Genomic DNA, 20,402 nt, shown 5'->3' on the forward strand with positions numbered 1-20,402 from the left:
ATAAATGGACCCACAAATGTATGGCCAACTAATCTTTGACAAAGCAGGAAAGAATATCCAATGGAATAAAGACAGTCTCTTCAGCAAGTGGTACTGGGAAAACTGGACAGCGACATGCAGAAGAATGAACCTGGTCCACTTTCTTACACCATACACAAAAACAAACTCAAAATGGATGAAAGACCTAAATGTAAGACAAGAAGCCATCAAAATCCTCAAAGAGAAAGCAGGCAAAAACCTCTTTGATCTTGGCCACAGCAACTTCTTACTCAAACGTGTCCGGAGGCAAGGGAAACAAAAGAAAAATGAACTACTGGGTCCTCATCAAAATAAAAAGCTTCTGCACAGCGAAGGAAACAATCAGCAAAACTAAAAGGCAACCGACAGAATGGGAGAAGATATTTACAAATGACATATCAGATAAAGGGTTAGTATCCAAATCTACAAAGAACTTATCAAACTCAACACCCAAAAAAACAAAGAATCCAGTGAAGAAACAGGCAAAAAGCATGAATGGACACTTCTCTAAAGAAGACACCCAGATGGCCAACTGACACATGAAAAAACGCCCAACATCATTCATCATAAGGGAAGTACAAATTAAAACCACAATGAGATACCACCTCATACCAGTCAGAATGGCTAAAATGAACAACTCAGTCAACAACAGATACTGATGAAGATGCAGAGAAACAGGATCTCTTTTCCACTGCTGGTGGGAATGCAATCTGGTGTAGCCACTCTGGAAAACAGTATGGAGGTTCCTCAAAAAACTAAAAAAATAGAACTGCCCTACAACCCAGCAATTGCACTACTAGGTATTTATCTAAGGGATACCATTGTGCTGTTTTGAAGGGATACGTGCACTCCAATGTTTATAGCAACACTATCAATAATAGCCAAAGTATGGAAAGAGCCCAAATGTCCATCAATGGATGAATGGATAAAGAAGATGTGGTATATACACACACACACACACACACACACACACACACACACAATGGAGTATTACTCGGCAATCAAAAAGAATGAAATCTTGCCATTTGCAACTACATGGATGGAACTGGAGGGTATTAAGCTAAGTGAAATTAGTCAGAGAAAGACAAATATCATATGGCTTCACTCATATGAGGAATTTAAGAGACAAAAACAGATGAACATAAGGAAAAGGAAACAAAAATAATATAAAAACAGGGAGGCAGACAAAAACATAAGAGACTCTTAGAGGCACTTGGGTGGCTCAGTCGGTTAAGCATCTGACTTCAGCTCAGGTCATGATCTCGCAGTTTGTGGGTTCGAGCCCTGCATCAGGCTCTGTGCTAACAGTTCAGAGCCTGGAGCCTGTTTCGGATTCTGTGTCTCCTCCTCTCTCTGCCCCTCTCCTGCTCATGCTCTGTCTCTCTCTGTCTCTCAATAATAAATAAATGTTAAAAAAAGACTCTTAAATATGGAGAACAAACAGAAGGTTACTGCAGGGGTTGTGGGAGGGGGGACGGGCTGAAAGAGTTGGGGGTGTTGGGGGGCCTACTTCTGAAATCATTGTTGCACTGTATGCTGGCTAACTTGGTGTAAATTGGGGGGGGGGATTAAAAAAGAATATATTAGGAAAAAAATCTAATGTAGTTAGACAGAGATAAAGTACTCTGGGTAAAAATAAAAAGGGAAAAACAAAATACACACCCCATTTCATTGTTCCAATTCTAGAGGTTAGCCCAGGAAAGGATTCAGCAGCAGCAGTCAGCAAACTAACAGAAGCAATGGGGAGGGTCATTTACCAAAAAGTCTACAGGAACCAGAAAGGAGGCAATTTACATTGTTTTCATGAAAACTTTCTTTATGAGGGAAATGTATTTGGTTTTCTCCTATCTCAAAAGTTACTGATATGAAAAAGGACACTACAAGGCTATAGGCAACATCATTCATACCAGGTGGGTCTCCTCTTTATTGTATCCCCAACCAGCAGTAATAATCAAAATATTAAACTACTGGTACAGCAATAGGCAAGTGCTAAATCCAAATGGACACCATGTGCAAACCATTGTAAAGCTTTATAGGTGCACAATAGCTGCCTATCAGCTCACTTTCCACCTCTTAAATTAAGCATAATATCTACCTGGGCCTGTTATCAGACCTCCTAATTCCTAACTGACTTTTAAGCAGTTTGCATGGTCAATATATATGCTAACCAGTACAGTAGCCACTAGCCTCAGGTAGCTACAGAACATGTGAAATGTGGTCAATCTGCATTGAGATATGTCATAAGTAGAAAATATACACTAAATTCTGATGACTTAGTAAGAAAAAAGAATGTAAAATATCTTAATATTTTATATTGATTACATGTTAAAATGATACTATTTTGGATACACTGATTCCACGTGTTTCTCTTAATTTTTAAATGCAGCTATTATAGAATTTAAGATTACATATGTGATTTGCATTATATCTCTATTGCATAGTACTGGTCTAGATCTCCTGAAATCCCCAAATTGAAATATTTTTGTTCTACGTTTAACACTCTTGGGGGTCTTCAAGAGAGTGAGTTAATCTAACAAACTAATTGGTGTTAATATGTCACTCTCCTCAAACAAGCAGAGTTGGAAGGGAACTTTAGGTTAATTTACCCAATCCCATTTCATTTTTATAGCCAGGAAACCGAGCTATAAATGTGTAATACTTATAGAGGATAAATGTATAACAAACACATCAAGGATAAGATTAACACAGCCTCCTAACTCCCAGCCAGTCCTTTTCCCAATTTTACTATTTTATCACTGCATTTGCCCTTACCCTGCAGATAATACATTAACTCAAAGCAGTGATCCTTACCAGAGCAGATATTTCAGGCACGTGGAGGAATAAATACAGGGACAGAGAGTCATTTCAAGTCAGATGGTTGGCTGTTTATTCTCAGGTATGACCCTAGTTGTTTTCAATCATCTTTTTAAAATGTGATTCAAAGGATCCTGTTGCTAAGCTTCTCCCTTCAAAAGCATACATCATCATTTACAGATTAAAATTCAGAGCTTCTTAGCCCTCTTACATCATGTCATGAAAATGCAATTCCAAATGGCATTCCAAGAATTATGTCTCTATTGTTAACTAGATTTGAATGCCTAGAAAACTGCTGATCTTAGGTCTCTAGTTTTTGACTCATAACAGTATCCCACTAAAAAAATAAAATAAAATTCTTAAATTCCCTCAAGAATTCTATTAACCTGCGATTAGACCCTGACATATAATCACTTCTGTGATGTTTTCTGTATAGGAGACATCATTACATTCTGGGCTAGACTCAGTTACTAAGACTGAGGCTTGCAACTAATATTCTTTAAGTAAGTTAATGGAATTTCTCCCTTGCTTTCACTAGGGAGAAAAAGGGTAACAACTGCTGTTATTGTGCTCATATGATCAAGGCCACTTATAAATTAATAACCTGGACCTTTTGTTCCAGAGGTGGATTTGACTTGTGGCAGTTGGCATTGTATTGAGAAATGTCCTTGCACTGCTCCTGTGAGAAGAAAAGTGGTCCATAATGTAAAATTACTTATCTAATGTTGGCAAATTAAAAATGAGCAATCTGAGGAAACAGAGCTAATTTCAACCTGAGAATTTATTTTTTAAAAAATCTCAAACCACCCACCCACTACGCAACAAACAACTCAACAGTAACACTGAGGGTTTACAACTAGATATTTATATTATGGGCACTTCTAAACATGAGTTGAGTTTAATGACACTGCTCATATTCTCAAATATGTCAATTTTAGAAAGAATCATGCCTTTTTTTAACATGCCAAGAAAAATCACAAAGTCAGAAAAAGATGCATCATGTCTCAAGAATGTCCTAGATTTTCTAGATTTAAAATATTCTGTTCCAAGCTTCTTATATGTCTTGTTATAACGGACATTTGTTGTTTCTAAAATGGAATTTCCTAGCCATGTGGTTGGTGTGGGTCCTAACGGTCTTAAGCCATAAGTATATGCTACTCTGGGTTGCAATTGAGGAGAGAAAACTTACTGAATTCTAGCTCATTAAGCCAAGGGGATATTATTTTGCATTTGGCTTGAGCCATCAGGGAAGTGGAATTTTTTATTTGCTAGATTAGAACCTGAAAACACACACCTGGAAGTTTCCACTTTCTAAACATGAAGGGATTGCTGAGTCCAACGCCCATGTTCAAAGATTTAACTAAGACACAAAGCATATACAACTGGCTGCACCTATCATACTAGGGATGGCAAACTCAAATGCATTCAGGGGCTGGGCCAACACAATGTGGAAACCTACCGGATGTGATATAATAGGGAGTAGTGGAGAAGAGACTGCTGATCCTCTCTGAGTGCATATAAATTAGAACGAAAACAAATATAGCACTGTGCCGGTCAAACAAAACTGCTGACATTAGGTCTGCTGGCTACATTAAATTCATTGGCATTGTATTGGCCACCAAGTTTCCACCTGGCTCTAAAATGAACCTCAGAAACCTCTATTAACCTGGCCCTAAATAATTCCTCTTCTGTAAATCTCATACAGCCCAGTCATGTTTTTAAACATTTTGGGCTGCTACACAGTCTCCCTTTCCCTACTTAGGCTTAAGGATGAATTATTTAAGCTGTTGAAAACATCTTGTTACATGAAATACTGGGAGTAAATGGTATCTACACTTTCTAATTGCCATTGTTTTTAAAGCTAAAGAAACAAAGCCAAATGTATGGGGCTAACTACCAAGCTATCAAGTTTTTATATCTAATACAAATCATCCATCTGTCCCATATCTTGAAAAATTTCCAAATGCACCAGCAGCATGGAGATAAATTTAGACATTTTGAAGTGAAATGGGAACTGAATAAAGTAGAAATAAGTTAATTTATAAAGAAGCGAGGCTATTTCTGATATTTATTTTTTGAAATTGGAAAATGATGATGAGTTTCTTAACAGAGACTTGTTAGGTCTAACCACTCTTTCAAAAGTAAGTTTAGGTTCCAAGTGAACTCTTCTGAAAAATTAACAGTCATGGCTTGGAGGTACAAATCCAATCAAATACAAACAACCTCTCTTCCCCCTGTCAACAGAGAGACAGGCACAGATGTAGTCAATTATAGCCCATTCTGAGTGTAGTTTGCTGCTTTAAGTAAAAGAGAATCTTTTTCTTATAGGCTAAAGCTAGTAAGATAAATGGAAGTCTCTTTGTTCTCTGTAGACTTTTTATAGACTTTAAAACAAAACAACAACAACAAAAAACTCACACTCTGAACCTACTTATTTACTATAATTTCTAGTAACTTACTGTCAGTCAGACTTTGAAGGCACAGAAAGAGCTATGAATTTGGCCTACAATGAAGACTGTTGGTACTCAAAGCAACTTGGGATATAAACAACTGAAATGCGTAAAGGGAGGAACAACTCCCAGTGTAATCACCAAAAGCTTAACATTCTAACAAAATAAAGGCATTTTTCCTTATCAAGTGTAAAAATTGTAAGAATTTCCTATGGTCTGAAACCACAGGGAGGTCCCTACTACAGGAGTAGGTGAAAGAGCTAATTTTTGCCTGTTATTCTTACTGGCGACAGGATGCAGATGGGATTAAAGCTCCCCTTCCTGTCACTGCCCACTTGAGATTCACACTGAATTGCAGACACTGTTCTTACCTGCCTATCAGATTTGTTTTCAGGGCACCTACTAAGCTGTCTCAGAGAAGTACTTTCTTTGATGTTATCTTTTATATATAATAATAAAATTCCATGCATTCATTCAACAAATATACATTGAACCTATGTTCCAGAAGCTTGAGGATAGAGAAGTGAACAAAATATACAAAATGATCAATAAAAAACTCTCATACCCTCTATTCAGGGAATGAGATTAGATTCATTCAGGGAATGAAGCAGTCTGCTAAGAAAATGTTGCTTATAAAGCAGAATACTTAATGCTATGCAAAAGATCTCCACGAACACACACACAACACAAATTCTGGTGGCTGAAATAATAGCAAAGTGGACCCCACAAGATATATTACCACAAGTTAGTGAAAACTAATAATTCACTTTTTAAAAAGAATTAATTTTATAAACACCTTTTTGGATAGCATCTACTCTTCTACTTTCCTGATAGACATAGGTTAATGCAACTTGAGAGACAATCCAATATGCCTGACATATTAGCATATGAGTATGATTTTGATGAGCCAGGGATTGTATAATACAATTTTCAGGTTCCATGAGGTGACAATGTAATGAAAGCAAGACTGATCCCCACAAAGCTTGGTCTAAATTCCATGTTAGGAAATGAAAATGCTGGTTCTTGCTAGGTTACATTTTCTGAAAATGGGCACCACAGTAGGTTCAAAAGTACAGAGTGCAGGGGTGCCTGAGTGGCTCAGTTGGTTGAGTGTCTGACTTTGACTCAGGTAATGATCTCGCAGTTGGTGGGTTTGAGTCCCACGTCAGGCTCTGTGCTGATAGCTCAGAGCCTGAAGCCTGCTTTGGATTCTGTGTCTCCCTCTCTCTGTCCTTCCCCTACTCACACTCTGTCTCTCAAAAGTGAATAAATGTTAAAAAATCTTAAAAAAAAAGTATGGAGTGCTTCTAGCAGTGACAACTTTTCAATGATCTTGCAGCTACCCCCACCTCCTGTGGACAAGCTCTCAGCCTTTAAAGTCAAGGGCTCAAAGTAAGGTGTTGAGTGCTAGACACAGGGGAGTGAGGGTGTTGGGAAATTCAATTAGTATGTGTGAAAATAAAAGGGCCCATAGCTGAAAGCCACTCAAAGTGTGAAGATTGCTTTCTGAGAAACTCCCATTTCTCAAGAATGAACAAACCTGGGGAAAGATGAGCTCCTTAGTTTTTTGTTTTGTTTTTTACAAAATATTTTTCAAGTCTTTTGCTGGTGAGGCTTCTACAGTTTTTGCTAATAAACTTTTACCTTTACTAAAAGAATGACTTTTCTTCATCTGCCCACAGCAAGAACTTGCTTGACCATAAAGAATGCTAGTACATGGATCTGCACTGGATAAAATGCCACATCTTATAACAGAAATTTTATAACTCAGGGAGATACTTTTTTAAGCTTCCATGAAATCCTATGCAATTCAATATGCAAGCATACAGCAAAGATTAGAAATGAACTTGAGGTCTCTGTACTCCCAAGAACTCACCATCTTGAGCAGGGGGAGGTGTTATGGAATCTACCATAGATACAAAGACATACTGAAAAACTTTAACATAAAACCAACTGTGGCAAGGACTGTAACAGATTAAACCCAATTAATAAGTTTAGAATTGACTTTTTTAAAAAAATAAATGTTTATTTATTTTGAGAGAAAGAGAGCAGGGGAAGGGCAGAGAGAAGAGAGACAGAGAGAGAGAATCCCAAGCAGGCTCTGCACTATCAGCACATAGCCTGACCTGGGGTCTTGATCTCATGAACTGTTTGATCTTGAACTGAGGGAAAAGCAAGAGTCAGATGCTTAACTGACTGAGCCACCCAGGCACCCCGAGTAGTCTTTTCATAGGAGGTATTTCAGCTGCATTTTGAAAGCTGAACAGGACTTTCAGGAATGAAGATGAGGGGAGGGGCATTTGGGGCAGAAGAAAGTAGATGAACACAGGCACAAAGTACACTTGGAGAGTGTAGGCAGAAATGTGACTAACACATAAGGAGGCTGTTGTGGAAAGAAACCAGTGTGGTAGAAAGACAGAAGGAACCCAAATCCTCTGAGATTAAGGATTAGGACTTTACTCATAAGATAAATTTTGGGGGGAGTCTTAGGAGAACCTCAAGGGCAGCTGCTAAACAGAGGAATGCCACTGTCTGGGTTAAGCCTTAGAAAACTAATTGTCAGGCTCTGTGCTGACAGCTCAGAGCCTGGAGCCTGCTTCAGATTCTGTTCCCCCTCTCTTTGCCCCTCACCCTCTCATACTCTGTCTCTTTCTCTCTCAAAAATAAATAAACATTAAAAAAATTAAAAAAGAAAAACTAACTGTCACAAGAGAACTAAAGAGACACAGGAGGCTACCACCACATTCAGGTGAGAGATGAAAAACCCAGGACTTGAGCAGAGGAAGTATAAGAGCAATTGCCTATGGTAAGGAAGAGACAGAAGTGAAACACTAGAGTGGCTGAGCACTGGGATTTAGCTCCTGATTAGATACTGGGGGGCTGCAGGGGCCAGGAGGAGGGTGCTCAAATGAGTCTAAGTTTCAAGCTTTAGGAAGAAACAGGATGATAAGATGAGAATGAAGGAGATGAAGGACAGAAAGTAACACAGACTATAACAGATACTTCATGTCACCCTATAGCTCATTTCCTCCACTGTATTTTTATTTTTTATTTTTTTGACTCAAACTCTGCTGGAAGAGATATAGACACATAGAAAGCAGCTGCCCCATTCTGGGATTGTTTTTTCTCACAGCAGGCACACATTATCCCAACCAGGCAGGCTGTTTGCTTTTAAGCACATAAACTAACAGATATTTTTTGATGTTTGTTTGATGCTTAAATAGAATCCTGAGCATGAGGGGCCACCATGATCTAGACCATGCCCAGAGCTCCCAAGTTAGAGCCAGGGTCAAGGTATACTTCCCATAGTTGCAGTAGCCAAAAAAAAAAAAAGTTTCATGCAAAAAATCATAAAATAACTTAGGCATAGGCATTTATTCCATTTAGGTTCAACATACCTCAAATTCCAGATAGTGATCTTTCAGTCTGTATTCATCTATCTCCTTGGCTTTAACTTTCTTATCCGGGGGATATGAGCGGTGTTCAGCCAGCTCAGTGGTAATCTGCTTCAGTTTGCTTTCATGAGATTTCAGCTGTTCCTCCTGTAGGATTTTATTAAGCTATTTAGCATCAGAAAATAATTCATAGAGTACTTTTCAATAAAAAAATCATAGAGTGCTTTTAAAAATCCCTTATGATGAATGACTTTAATTCATCAAAACAGTCCAATGTGCCTCTGCTGCCACATCTTACCAACTTTCTCATGCTAGGTATTCACATATACCTTTACGAACTGACAACAGGCCCCTTGTTATAAAACCAAATACTTTCAGAGCCCCTTATCAAATATACCGGTCATGAAGTTGAGAACAGGCTTCCTAACAGATAATCCAAAAGGCAAAGTACCAGTTAAGCACTTAGAGTCCCAGATAATTTGGCTTTTCTATTTCCTGTCCAATCAGTAATGCTGCTAATTTCCCCGTCTGTCACAATGAATGAAAAGTCTCTCTGCTTAGTTTTTCTTTTTCCTTTTTGAGACGAACAATGTCACCAAGAAATAATTCTCCGAAAGCTATCTGAAGATATTCTAAAAAATGCATACACCTATGCCTTTTCCCTCCAAAGTAGTAGAGGTTTTAACTTCTTTCAAAATCTTATTGATCCAAAGTATTAATTCAAATAAATGTTCCTATAGAGAAATTATTGCCTGAACAGTGTCACTATAGGCACCATGCACCAATGCAACATGGTTGATCCTATGCCAAAGAATTTACATACTAGGGGCAACATTTTTATCACCTCATAATAATGAAAGACACCATCAAACCCTCTGGCAACATTTTAAAAATGAAACAAAAACATTGGAATTTTCTTGCATTCCTAAAGTTATATGACTGCTTTGTTTACTATTCTGCATTCACATATATATTATCCAATTCTTGATTATAAATTTCACATGTACAATAAGAAATAAATGAATAAAATAAATGAAAAGGAAATGATTAAACTAGGCGATAAATACAATTTGTATAATAACACCATAATTTCTTTTTCTTTTCTTTTCTTTTTTTTTTTTTTAAGAGCAGACAAAAGGAATTTCCCTCCTTCGTGAAGTTCTTACTTTAGGACTTATCAATTTGTACTCTTCAAAAAAGGCATGGCAATGAGAAAAAAAAATGGTTTTTTCCTCCTGCTTCCAGAATTCATGTCACCCTAGATGATCACGAGAAGAGTTAAACGTAAAAAATTAACATGTACAACACATCATCACAATTCCCAGTTGAATTCTTTCCATATGACATTTTTGTAAATTAAAATTACTAAATCCTAGATCAGTAAGTATTTGCCAGGTGATGAAGAATTTAAACCTTAAAGTAACTATATAATTAATCTGGCAACTTAACCTTGCAATTCAAACCTAGTTGGATAATTTAGAGGTGAAAAATCCCAACAATTTTAATTTATGATGTAGGAGTACATTGACAAACAGTAAAACCTTGGTTTGAGAGCATAATTTGTTCCAGAAACATGCTTGTAATCCAAAGCATTTGTATATCAAAGCGAATTTCCCCGTAAGAAATAATGGAAACTCAGAGATTCATGTATCATGCTGATTTGTGGATAATGACTCATACCTGTAGCCCAGGAATAAATCCCACTTGATCGTGGTGGATAATTCTTTTTATGTATTGTACGATTTGTATTGCTAGCATCTTGTTGAGAATTTCATCAGGGATGTTGATCTATAATTCTCCTTTTTAGTGGGGTCTCTGGTTTTGGAATCAAGGTAATCCTGGCCTCACTGAATGAGTTTGGAAGTTTTCCTTCCATTTCTTTCTTTTTTTTCTTTCTTTTTTTTTTTTTCATCTGTAATAGTCATTTTTTTTAAAATTTAAATTTTGGTAAACATAACAGCACAATATTGGTTTCAGGAGTAGAATTCAGTGATTCATCACTTATATACAACACCCAGTGCTCATCACATCAAGTCACCTCTTTAATGCCCATCACCCATCTAGCCCATCTCCCACCCACCTCCTCCCATCAACACTCAGTTTGTTCTCTAGTATTAAGAATCTTTTGTGGTTTGTTTCCTTTTCTTCTCTTCCCACCCTTCATTACCATATGCTCATCTGTTTTGTTTCTTAAATCCACATGGGTGAAATCATATGGTATTTGTCTTTCTCTGACTGATATATTTCGCTTAGCATAATATTTTCTATCTCTGCCCACATTGTTGAAAATGGCAAGATTTCATTCTTTTTGATGGTTGAGTAATATTCCATTTTATATAATATATATTATTTTATGTTTTAAAATTTTATATATTAAATATATATTATATTTATACTTTTATATATTATATATTATTTTATATATATATATCACATCTTCTTTATCCATTCATCAATTAATGGACATTTAGGCTCTCTCCATAGTTTGGCTATTGTTGATAATGCTGCTGTAAACACTGAGATGCATGTACCCCTTTGAATCTGTTATTTTGTATCCTTTGGGTAAATACCTAGTAGTAAAATTCCTGGATCAGAGGGTAGTCCTATTTTTAGTTTTTTGAGAAACCTCCATACTGTTCTCCAGCATGGCTGCACTAGTTTACATTCCTACCAACAGTGCAAGAGGGCTCCCCTTCCTCCACATCCTTGACAACACCTGTTGTTTCTTGTGTTGTTAGTGTTAGCCATTTTGAAAGGTGTGAGGTGACATCTCATCATGGTTTTGATTTGTATTTCCCTGATGATGTGAGATGTTGATTATCTTTTCATGTGTCTTTTTAGCCATCTGGATATCTTCTTTGAAAAAGTGTCTGTTCATGGCTGCTGCCCATTTCTTAGTGCTGCCCATTTCTTAAGTTGTTTGGTTTTTGGGTGTTGAGTTTGGTAAGTTCTTTATAGATTTTGGATACTAACCCTTTATCTTATGTCATTTACAAATATCTTCTCCCATTCTGTTGGCTTTTGTTGACTGTTTCCTACCCTGTACAGAAGGTTTAATCTTGATGAAATCCCAGTAGTTCATGTTTGCTTTTGTTTATTCATGGCGAATCATTCTTTTAATGTTATTTTAATGCACTGTTGAATTTGATTTGCTAGTACCTTGTTGAGAATTTTTGCATCCAGGTTCATCAGGGATATTAGTCTCTAACTCTCCTTTTCAGTGAGGTCTTTGTCTGGTTTTGGAATCAAGGTAATGGTGGCTTCCTAGAGTGAGTTTGCTTTACTTCCATTTCTATTTTTTGGAACAGTTTGAGAAGAATAGGTATCAACTCTACTAATTCCCCTGGGAAGCCATCTGGCCCAGGACTCTTGTTTGTTGGGAGACTATTGATAACTGTTTCAATTTCTTTGCTTGTTATGGGTCTGTTCAAGTTTTCTATTTCTTCCTGTTTCCGTTTTGGTGGTTTACGAGTTTCTAGGAATTTGTCCATTTTTTCCAGGTTGCCCAGTTCATTGGCATATAATTTTTCATAGTATTCTCTTATAATTGTTTGTATTTCTGTGGTGTCAGTTGTGATGTCCTCTTTCATTTGTGATTTTATCTATTTGGGTCCTTTCTCTTTTCTTTTTGATAAGTCTGGCTAAGGGTGTTATCAATTTTGTTTATTCTTTCAAAGAAGCAGCTCTTACTTTCATTGATCTGGTCTACTTTCTTTTTTGTTGTTTCTATATAATTTATCTGTGCTGACTTTAGGCTTCATTTGCTACTTCTTTTCTAGCCCCTTTAGGTGTAAGATTAGGTTGTATATTTGGGACTTTTCTTGCTTCTTGAGATAGGCCTGAATTGCAATGTACTTTACTCTTAGGACTGCCTTTGCTGCATCCCAAAGGGTTTGGACTGTCATGTTTTCATTTTAATTTGCTTCTATGTATTTTTTAATTTCCTCTTTAATTTCTGGTTAACCCATTCATCTTTAGTAGGAAGTTCTTTAACCTCCATGTATGTGAGGGCTTTCCAAAATTTTTCTTGTGGTTGACTTAAAGTTTCACAGCTTTTGGTCTGAAAATATTCACAGTATGATCTCAATCTTGTACCAGTTGAGGCCTGATTTGTGACCCAGTATGTGATCTATTCTGGAGATTGTTCCATGGGTACTTTAAAAGAATGTATATTCTCCTGCTTTAGTGTGAAATGCTCTGAATATATAACACTATGTTTCCTTTATATGGTATTATAATAAACATTCTATAAAACTGTTAGTTTAAATCTTAGATAAGAATAAGGTCTGTTTTGAGAACAGCATTTATTATTGCTCAAAAATACTTCAAAAATGTTGCAGATTTTAAGATATTTGGCTTGGTATACAATAAATAACTGTGAATAATGTTTTAAAAAGAGAAAGTAAATTTTAAAAAAATTTCTCTTTTAAAAAGAGAAAGTAAATTTTCTCCACCTGCTAACTTACTGGACCTTTTGATTGAGAATGTTATTCAAGTTTTCTAAAATGACAACTTTGAGTATACATTAAACATCTCTAAAACATGTACTTACTTAAAAAACAGTACTGTCATGACATGCATTTATGATACTGTCCAGATTTAGATAAAAGTAAATGAGAATTGCATTAAGCTCTCAGAACATTTGCTGCAACAAGAAGCAAGGACATCACATACTATGTTATTCTGTAGTCAAGTAAGATATTGCAACTAATAAATGTCAATCTTCACATCTGAAATCACCTAGACATTATTGTTAGAGTAAGACATATTTGGAAGAGTTTCTGTATAGAAGGTTTTTTTAGATTGACATACAGCTGGGTAAACTCAGTTTTCTTTTGTTCAACAATGCCTCATCTCCACTGCATAAAGTCTGGTCTCCAGTTCCACTATCCAATGCCTGCCTTACATTAAGTTGTATTTTGTTGGCACTGCATAAAGCAATTATGTTATGAAAGACCTCTAGGTTACTATGTTCAAATTAACAGCTGGTTTCATTAATGTTCCTAGAGCAACAGAACCCTCTCCAATAATTTTCAGGTTGATAAATTTGATTTTCCAAGTATTTTCCAAAACAGGGCAGTGCATGAGTCCAAAAATTTGTTCAAAAATGCCCAAACAAGTGTTCCCCTGGTGGGAAGTTCCAGCAATTCCAACCATAACTAGACCATAGGGAGCAGAAGCACATTTTCAATCTATGGGAATCTAGTGGGACTGAGAAGACACTCTTCTTTCACTAGTGACAGCAGATTAAGGCTCATACTTTTTGCTCCACTCAGAGTAGTCTATCACATTTTGTTCAGAGGTACTGTAAGAAAATGTAAGCTTCACATCATGCCACAAGTGTGGTGGGCCCCTATTCATCTTGAGGTGGTCCCAGAAAAGGATTCTGAGAATTAAAAACTTCAAAGAACAAGTGACAGGATTCTGCTAATTGAGAAAATTTGACTTTTTCAGTTTTTTAATCTTCTTTTTCCTGCCATCAAGAGTCTAATGTCCTCTGTTTTAATTAGCTCTGGTATTTCCTTCAACTTGTAATTGTTTTTTCCAATAATCCTTTGTATGCTGAATAAGATTACGTTTTTCAGTAGCTGGAGGTAAAATTACCCTGTGTTGTGTTTTTCAGTAGCTGGAGATATAATTACCCAGTGTTGCCAAGTACTTAAATATGACTTCTAAGTGGACTTTCTTATGCCTCAAAAGTTCTTTTACACTTTGACTGTATACTGATTTGCACAAATGGCATCTTGGCGGTCCTCAGGCCACACCAGGCGATTGGTGATGGTGTCGCATAGGGCCATGATACCGTCACTGTCCAGAGGTTGAGCAGGGTATGACAGCCCTCCATTCTGGGTAGCGGAGCCCAACATCTCAACCCTCCAAAATGAAGGGAGAGGATGACGCCGTAATGTCATCCCTTTAGGCCCACTGGGTCGGTACCTTGGCCCATAATTTCAAAATATAAAAATTTTATATCGGGGGGGAATAATTAAAAAGACTACCAGAAAGTGAATAATTATGGCCAACAAATTAAGATTATGTAATATCATTGTACATTAAAAATGATAATCAGAAATTATGAGTCAAATGTAATATCTTAGGGATTTGTTATAATGTACACCTTAAAAGCCAACCAAGGAAAACTAAAATACAAGTCTAAAGCCATCAAAGTAAAAAGAACAATAAAAAGTTTTTAAAAAGCAAGGTACATCAGTGGAAAAAAAACAAGAAGGGTGGCAGGAACAAGTGGAGTAAATGAAAGATGAGATTCATTTTTAAATAGCAACTAAAACAAAATAAAAAACCTAACAAAATGCCAGAAAAGTAGAGGAGAAGAAAACAAAGAAATCTGTTTTGAGATTTTACCCAAACTTGTCACTTGTACACTCATAATACTGAAAGTAAATGAAAACAATGCTTCCATAGCTTTTATTGACAACTTCTCATTCATCTTTTTGTTTCTTTCTCCAAAAACACTGCAGACTGTGTTATGGACTTGAATGCTTGTGTCCCTTCAAAATTCCTATGTTGAAACCTAGTGTGGCTATCTTTGTAGATGGGGCTTCTAGGAAGTAACTGAGGGCAAATGAGGTCCTAAAGATAGGGCCCTGACCTGATAGGATTAGTGTTCTTAGAAGAAGAGTCATCACAGAGCACATTCTCTCTCTGGGCACGAACTCTGAAAAAGACCATGTGAGAATGTAGAAGAAAGAGGGCCATCTGCAACCCAAAGGGAGAACCCACACCAGCCCCCAATGCTGCTGCCACCTTGATCTAGGGCTTCTGGTCTCCAGAACTGTGAGAAAAACATTTCTGTCATTTAAGCCAACCAGTCCATGGTATTTTTTATAGCAGCCAGAACTAAGAAGAATGTATCAATAGCTTTTTCCTTTCAAAGTAATTTCTTTTGTGTATTTACTGAAACATGTAAATTATTTAATAGAATGTTTGACAAAAGATATTGGGTGATCAGACCGCTTCAATAAATAAAAACATGATGAATTTTTTCTTTGTTTAATAAAATGTTTCAGATATACAAAAAGTCATATTGAATGATATGTAAAAAATGCTCATTTATCTAACAGCTGGTTTAAGAAAAAAATAAGAAATCATTTGAAACTCCCTGCATTTATTTATCTACTCATCTCATCTTTTTCTATGCTACTCCTATACAAATAGAAGGCTCCATAGAAATAGTATGTTCTACAGGTTTTTATAGTTTGTAAGGCTTCCTTTATGATTGTCTTTTCATTCAACAGGTTTTTAAGATTTATTCACATATGTGCTCTAGTTCCTCAAAGTATACTGTTTCATTGTAGGACATTCTACAATTCCATTGAAGGATGCTTAGGTTGTTTTCAGATTTCTTGAGGCTATTATAAATGATACTACATTGAACATGCTGCCTAGTGAATATGGGAAAGAATTGTCCTACAGTACAATCACCAAGAGGTAGATTTTTGGGGTTTAGAATATGCACATCTTTAAGGTGACATTAACTTGTTTTTTAAAGTGTTTCTACCAGTTTACACTCTCATAGTAGGCTTGAAATTCACATTGTTCTAAAACTGAGGGTTGATGGGGGGTGGGAGGGAGGGGAGGGTGGGTGATGGGTATTGAGGAGGGCACCTTTTGGGATGAGCACTGGGTGTTGTATGGAAACCAATTTGACAATAAATTTCATATATTGAAAAAAAAAAAAAGAAATTCACATTGTTCTATACCCTTGCCAAAATTTGATATTTACTCAAAACCAGTGTTATTCCAGGTATCACAATGTCTTCCACTTGTGCACTACTATAGCACTTGAATGTCTATGCTACATACTTATTACAAAATATACTCTGACTTCTGTGTAGATTTTATCTTCTTTACTGATTATAAGCTCTTTGAAGGCAGAAAGGGTCATTTTTCCCCCTTTCCTCAAATCCTCCAGTGTTTAGTACTAAGCAGAGAAAACAGTATATGGTATAATTTTTGTATAGTACTGGAATAATTCTGATAGATTCTTTAAGTTCTCATTAGCTGAGAGCCAAGACCATCATCTTGGCTATTTTTATAATGTCCACATACCTAATACAGTACTTGATATATAGGTTCTTCAGTCAAGAGTAACTGATTAAATGATTTAAAAAAAAGTGGGGGAGACATAGAGGGGAGGACTCAAGAGTGTTTCCTTCGTGCTGTTCTAAAGCTGATAGATGATTTAGAAAGTAATGACATTTCTAGGAATCTTCTAAGAAATTTACAGGTCAAATTGCTAAATACTGCAGCCTTATCAAACCCAAGATGTATGGAATTTAGAATAAAGAACATCTGCCTTGAGTCAGTTTGAGGTATTATTGAAGGCACTATCAGAAAGATTTTATCATTTCATGTTTAAAAGATTTAAAGACTTTAAACAGCGTAGTGAGCTACTGCATAACTTCAAAATGATTTAACTGTTGATTACTTAAAATATGTTAAGTAGAGACCTTTAAGAAATGAATACAAAACAGTGTAGTTACCATTTAAGGTGATGCCAAGGAGTTTAGACCACATCTTGTTGGCTAAAGTGAGTCAATTAACATTAAGTGACCGTAATTACATGAGTCATATTTTAGCTGCAACTGTGAAGGATGGATTGGAGAAAAGCAAGATTGGAAGAAGAGCAATATTAAGTGGTTATGTGAATAGTTTGCAAGAATTTTTCAAAGTGGAGTGTGTGCAACCCAGGCAAGATCATCCACTGGGAAGAATTTTAAAAATCAACATTGGGATATAATTCACATACCACACAATTCACCCATTTAAAGTGTATAATTTAATATTTTTTAGTATAGTCATGGGGTGGTGCAACCATCACTACAATTTAATTTTATGACATTTTAGTTCCCCTAAAAGTGTCTTTTTGGAATGGAATCAACAATATGTTTCTTTTGTGACTGGTTTCATTGTGTTTTTTTTTTGTTTTTTTTTTTTTACAACTGAATACTATCCCATTGTATGGATATATCACATTTTATTTATATATTCATTAGCTGACAGCCATTCACACCTTTGGCTGTTACGAATAATGCAGCAATGGACATTTGTGTGAAAGGTTTTATGGGGTGTATGTTTTCATTTAATCCTATGTTAAATCATTTGATAAACCATCAAACCGTTTCCCCAAGTACCTGCATTCATAGTATATTCCTATAAGCAACATATCAAAGTTGCAATTTCTCCATATCTTCACCATAACATTAGTTTCCTTAAAATATTTTTTTTTTGAATTATGGCAGCCCTAATGAGTGTAAAATGATACCTACTGGTTGATTTGTATTTTCCTAATGACTAATGATGTTCGGCAGTTTTTCATGTTGTATTGATAATAGAACATGTAGTATATTTTATAAAAATATATACATATATTGGAGGATATCTGCTCAAATATTTAGTATTAATAAAATGAATGATCAAAAAAGTTCAGAGACCAGTGATCTAAGTGAAAGATGACAAACGCCAGAATTAATGGATGTGGGTAGGGTATGAAAATAACTGGATTTGTGACTAAAGTATGAAATGGAGTGGGATAGGAAGGATGTGGTTCTGGCCAGTATGGGACACAATTACAAGGATGACTTCCTCCTCTGAAATCCCACTGCCCCTAATGCCTGTTGGTGGAGGTCACTGAGAGAACGCAACCCTGCCTGACAGGCAAGCTGGACGTGGGCAGCCGGAGGCTCCTCACCTCCTTCCCATTCATGGAATGTGCATTTCACTTATTTCCCTGATCCATAAGCTGCCCCAAGGACATGGTCTTCAAATAGTAATGTGTTTTTGAGACCATCCGAATGGTATACATGATTGAGCTCAATTAAGGCTCTATATAGATTATGATACCAACAGATGTATGCAAAGATCTACTCATCTTGTGCCACCCAACACAGGTTTCTTAAGTAAGTTCTCTTGCTTATTAAAACTACTACCTACCAATGTGAAGAGGTCTACTTCTTTCCTCAGTCTCTCCTTGCCCTCTGTGTTCAGAAGCCAGTTTACGAATGAACTCTGCCGCACTCATCTGGCCCTGGGCATTACTGCCCTAATGGTCAAACCACAGGGTAAAATGAGGGGTGAGAAACAAGAACAGGGCTTTCCTTTGTTTCCAAGGTCTGGCCCTCAACAGTTAACATTCAGTGATCAAACTAATCACTGATTATTGACTCAAATAATCATTGATCATTGATTCAGATCTTTACAGGAGAATGGCTGAAATTCTAAGAAGAAAACAGAACTAGATATCAGGAAATGGTAATTTCATGAGGTATCGGTGAGACAGAGCAGGAATTGGACTCAGGTTTCCTAACCTGACTGAGAAATCTAGCATTCCTTGTTTTCTTCATAAGGAGAAAACAAAAAAGTTAAAACTCTACGTCTCTTGAGTAGCACATCTTGCAGGAATGTGAGGGAGGATGCTTATTGAAAGGAACATATTTACTACCATGACTGGTGAAGACCAGACCAAACCAGTCTGCACCAAGATGGACCCCAGTGCTGAACTTTCACTGACTTCTTCTCTCATTATAATACTAAAAATCATATCCAGGGGTGGAGATTTAACATGTTAATTAGACATGCGATGTATGAAGACACATGGCATTTTAGACCCCTGCCTCTATGCTTTGACATTACCCTTTCCCCACCCAAGTTTCTGATAAAAACTCTCCCTGACCTTGCCTCGGGGTGGGGGGTCAGCCTGAGGACACTTCTTTGTGCTGCTTCCCTGTGCTTAAGCATAAGCTCCAATAAAGCCTTGCTGGAAATTCCCATTTAGCCTCTTGTCAATTTCTATTGCTGAGCGAGCCCAAGGGCCCAGTTCAGTTTCACACATCTCCAGCTAAGTAGTGAAGGGGAGGGTAGGGATTGTAGGGAGTACAGTGCAGCGCCTCTAAGTATGATCTTCACTGTTCACAGGCTGGACACCTGCTGTGTCTTAAAATATTCATGTGCCTGGGACCCTGACCCATACCTTACCAGCCTGGGGTAGGGGTGCTGGGATATGTGCACTTTCAACAAGTCCCCAGATCATTCTTGTGCATATTAAAGCCTGAAAATGACTACTTTGATGAGTATAAAAGGAGGTCCTGAACAGATCCTGAAGAGGGCTAACCATGAAATCCTAAGTTTAGAGTACTAGTTATACCAGAAGGAGAAATGAATCTTAAATATTCAAACTTGTTCCTCTGCCTCCAAAAGAAGAAAAATATGCTTTGGCAACACTGCCATGAAAACAACTAAAGAAGATAACTCCTACACAGCAGAGTTGTACAGAGAACCACACTGTACTGATAATGATCAATTTTAATAATGAAGGCTAATATGGTTTGGATAGAAGACAAGAATAATTTAGTAACCACATGCGAAGTAACTGCTTGAGCTAAAGCTAACCCGAAGACAAGAATAATTTAAATAAAAGCTTACAAATGACCAGGTGATGATGAACAGTGTGACTCCAAAAGCACCAAACAATGTTTTAATTGAATGTTTAGTTTTTTCCTAACACTATTTAATTTTTTTTCCAGCAGGATACTCACATTGTTATACATGTATTTTGTAAACTAAAATTATCCAAGTGTTTCTGGCATTTAGGGCAGTCATAGCCAGGTTGTGGGTGTATGGAGAAAAAGGAAAGATAGCTTGGCTCAAGCAGTGGTTCTCAATAACAGTGAGTAGCAGTGGGGTAGGTTTTAACCCTACAGGACAT

General features: G+C 36.7%; 1 protein-coding gene and 1 pseudogene across 5 annotated transcripts in view; both read right to left on the reverse strand.

Moving 5' to 3' along the window:
• PSD3 (pleckstrin and Sec7 domain containing 3) overlaps positions 1-20,402 on the reverse strand; it is a 727,438-nt gene that overhangs the window by 37,555 nt on the left and 669,481 nt on the right. For 3 of the 5 annotated variants that reach the window (XM_042934669.1, XM_042934672.1, XM_042934673.1), the window contains 2 exons: positions 8,681-8,824; positions 3,443-3,511 (listed from right to left, as the gene is read on the reverse strand). In XM_042934669.1, the coding sequence (XP_042790603.1) occupies positions 3,443-3,511; positions 8,681-8,824 (213 nt within the window). The remainder of the gene's footprint in view (positions 1-3,442; positions 3,512-8,680; positions 8,825-20,402) is intronic. The other 2 variants (XM_042934671.1, XM_042934674.1) reach the window with 1 other exon arrangement.
• On the reverse strand, positions 13,476-14,522 carry LOC122217193 (annotated as a pseudogene).

Source organism: Panthera leo, chromosome B1 (genome assembly GCF_018350215.1).
Source record: "Panthera leo isolate Ple1 chromosome B1, P.leo_Ple1_pat1.1, whole genome shotgun sequence".
In the NCBI taxonomy this organism is placed as follows: Eukaryota; Metazoa; Chordata; class Mammalia; order Carnivora; family Felidae; genus Panthera; species Panthera leo.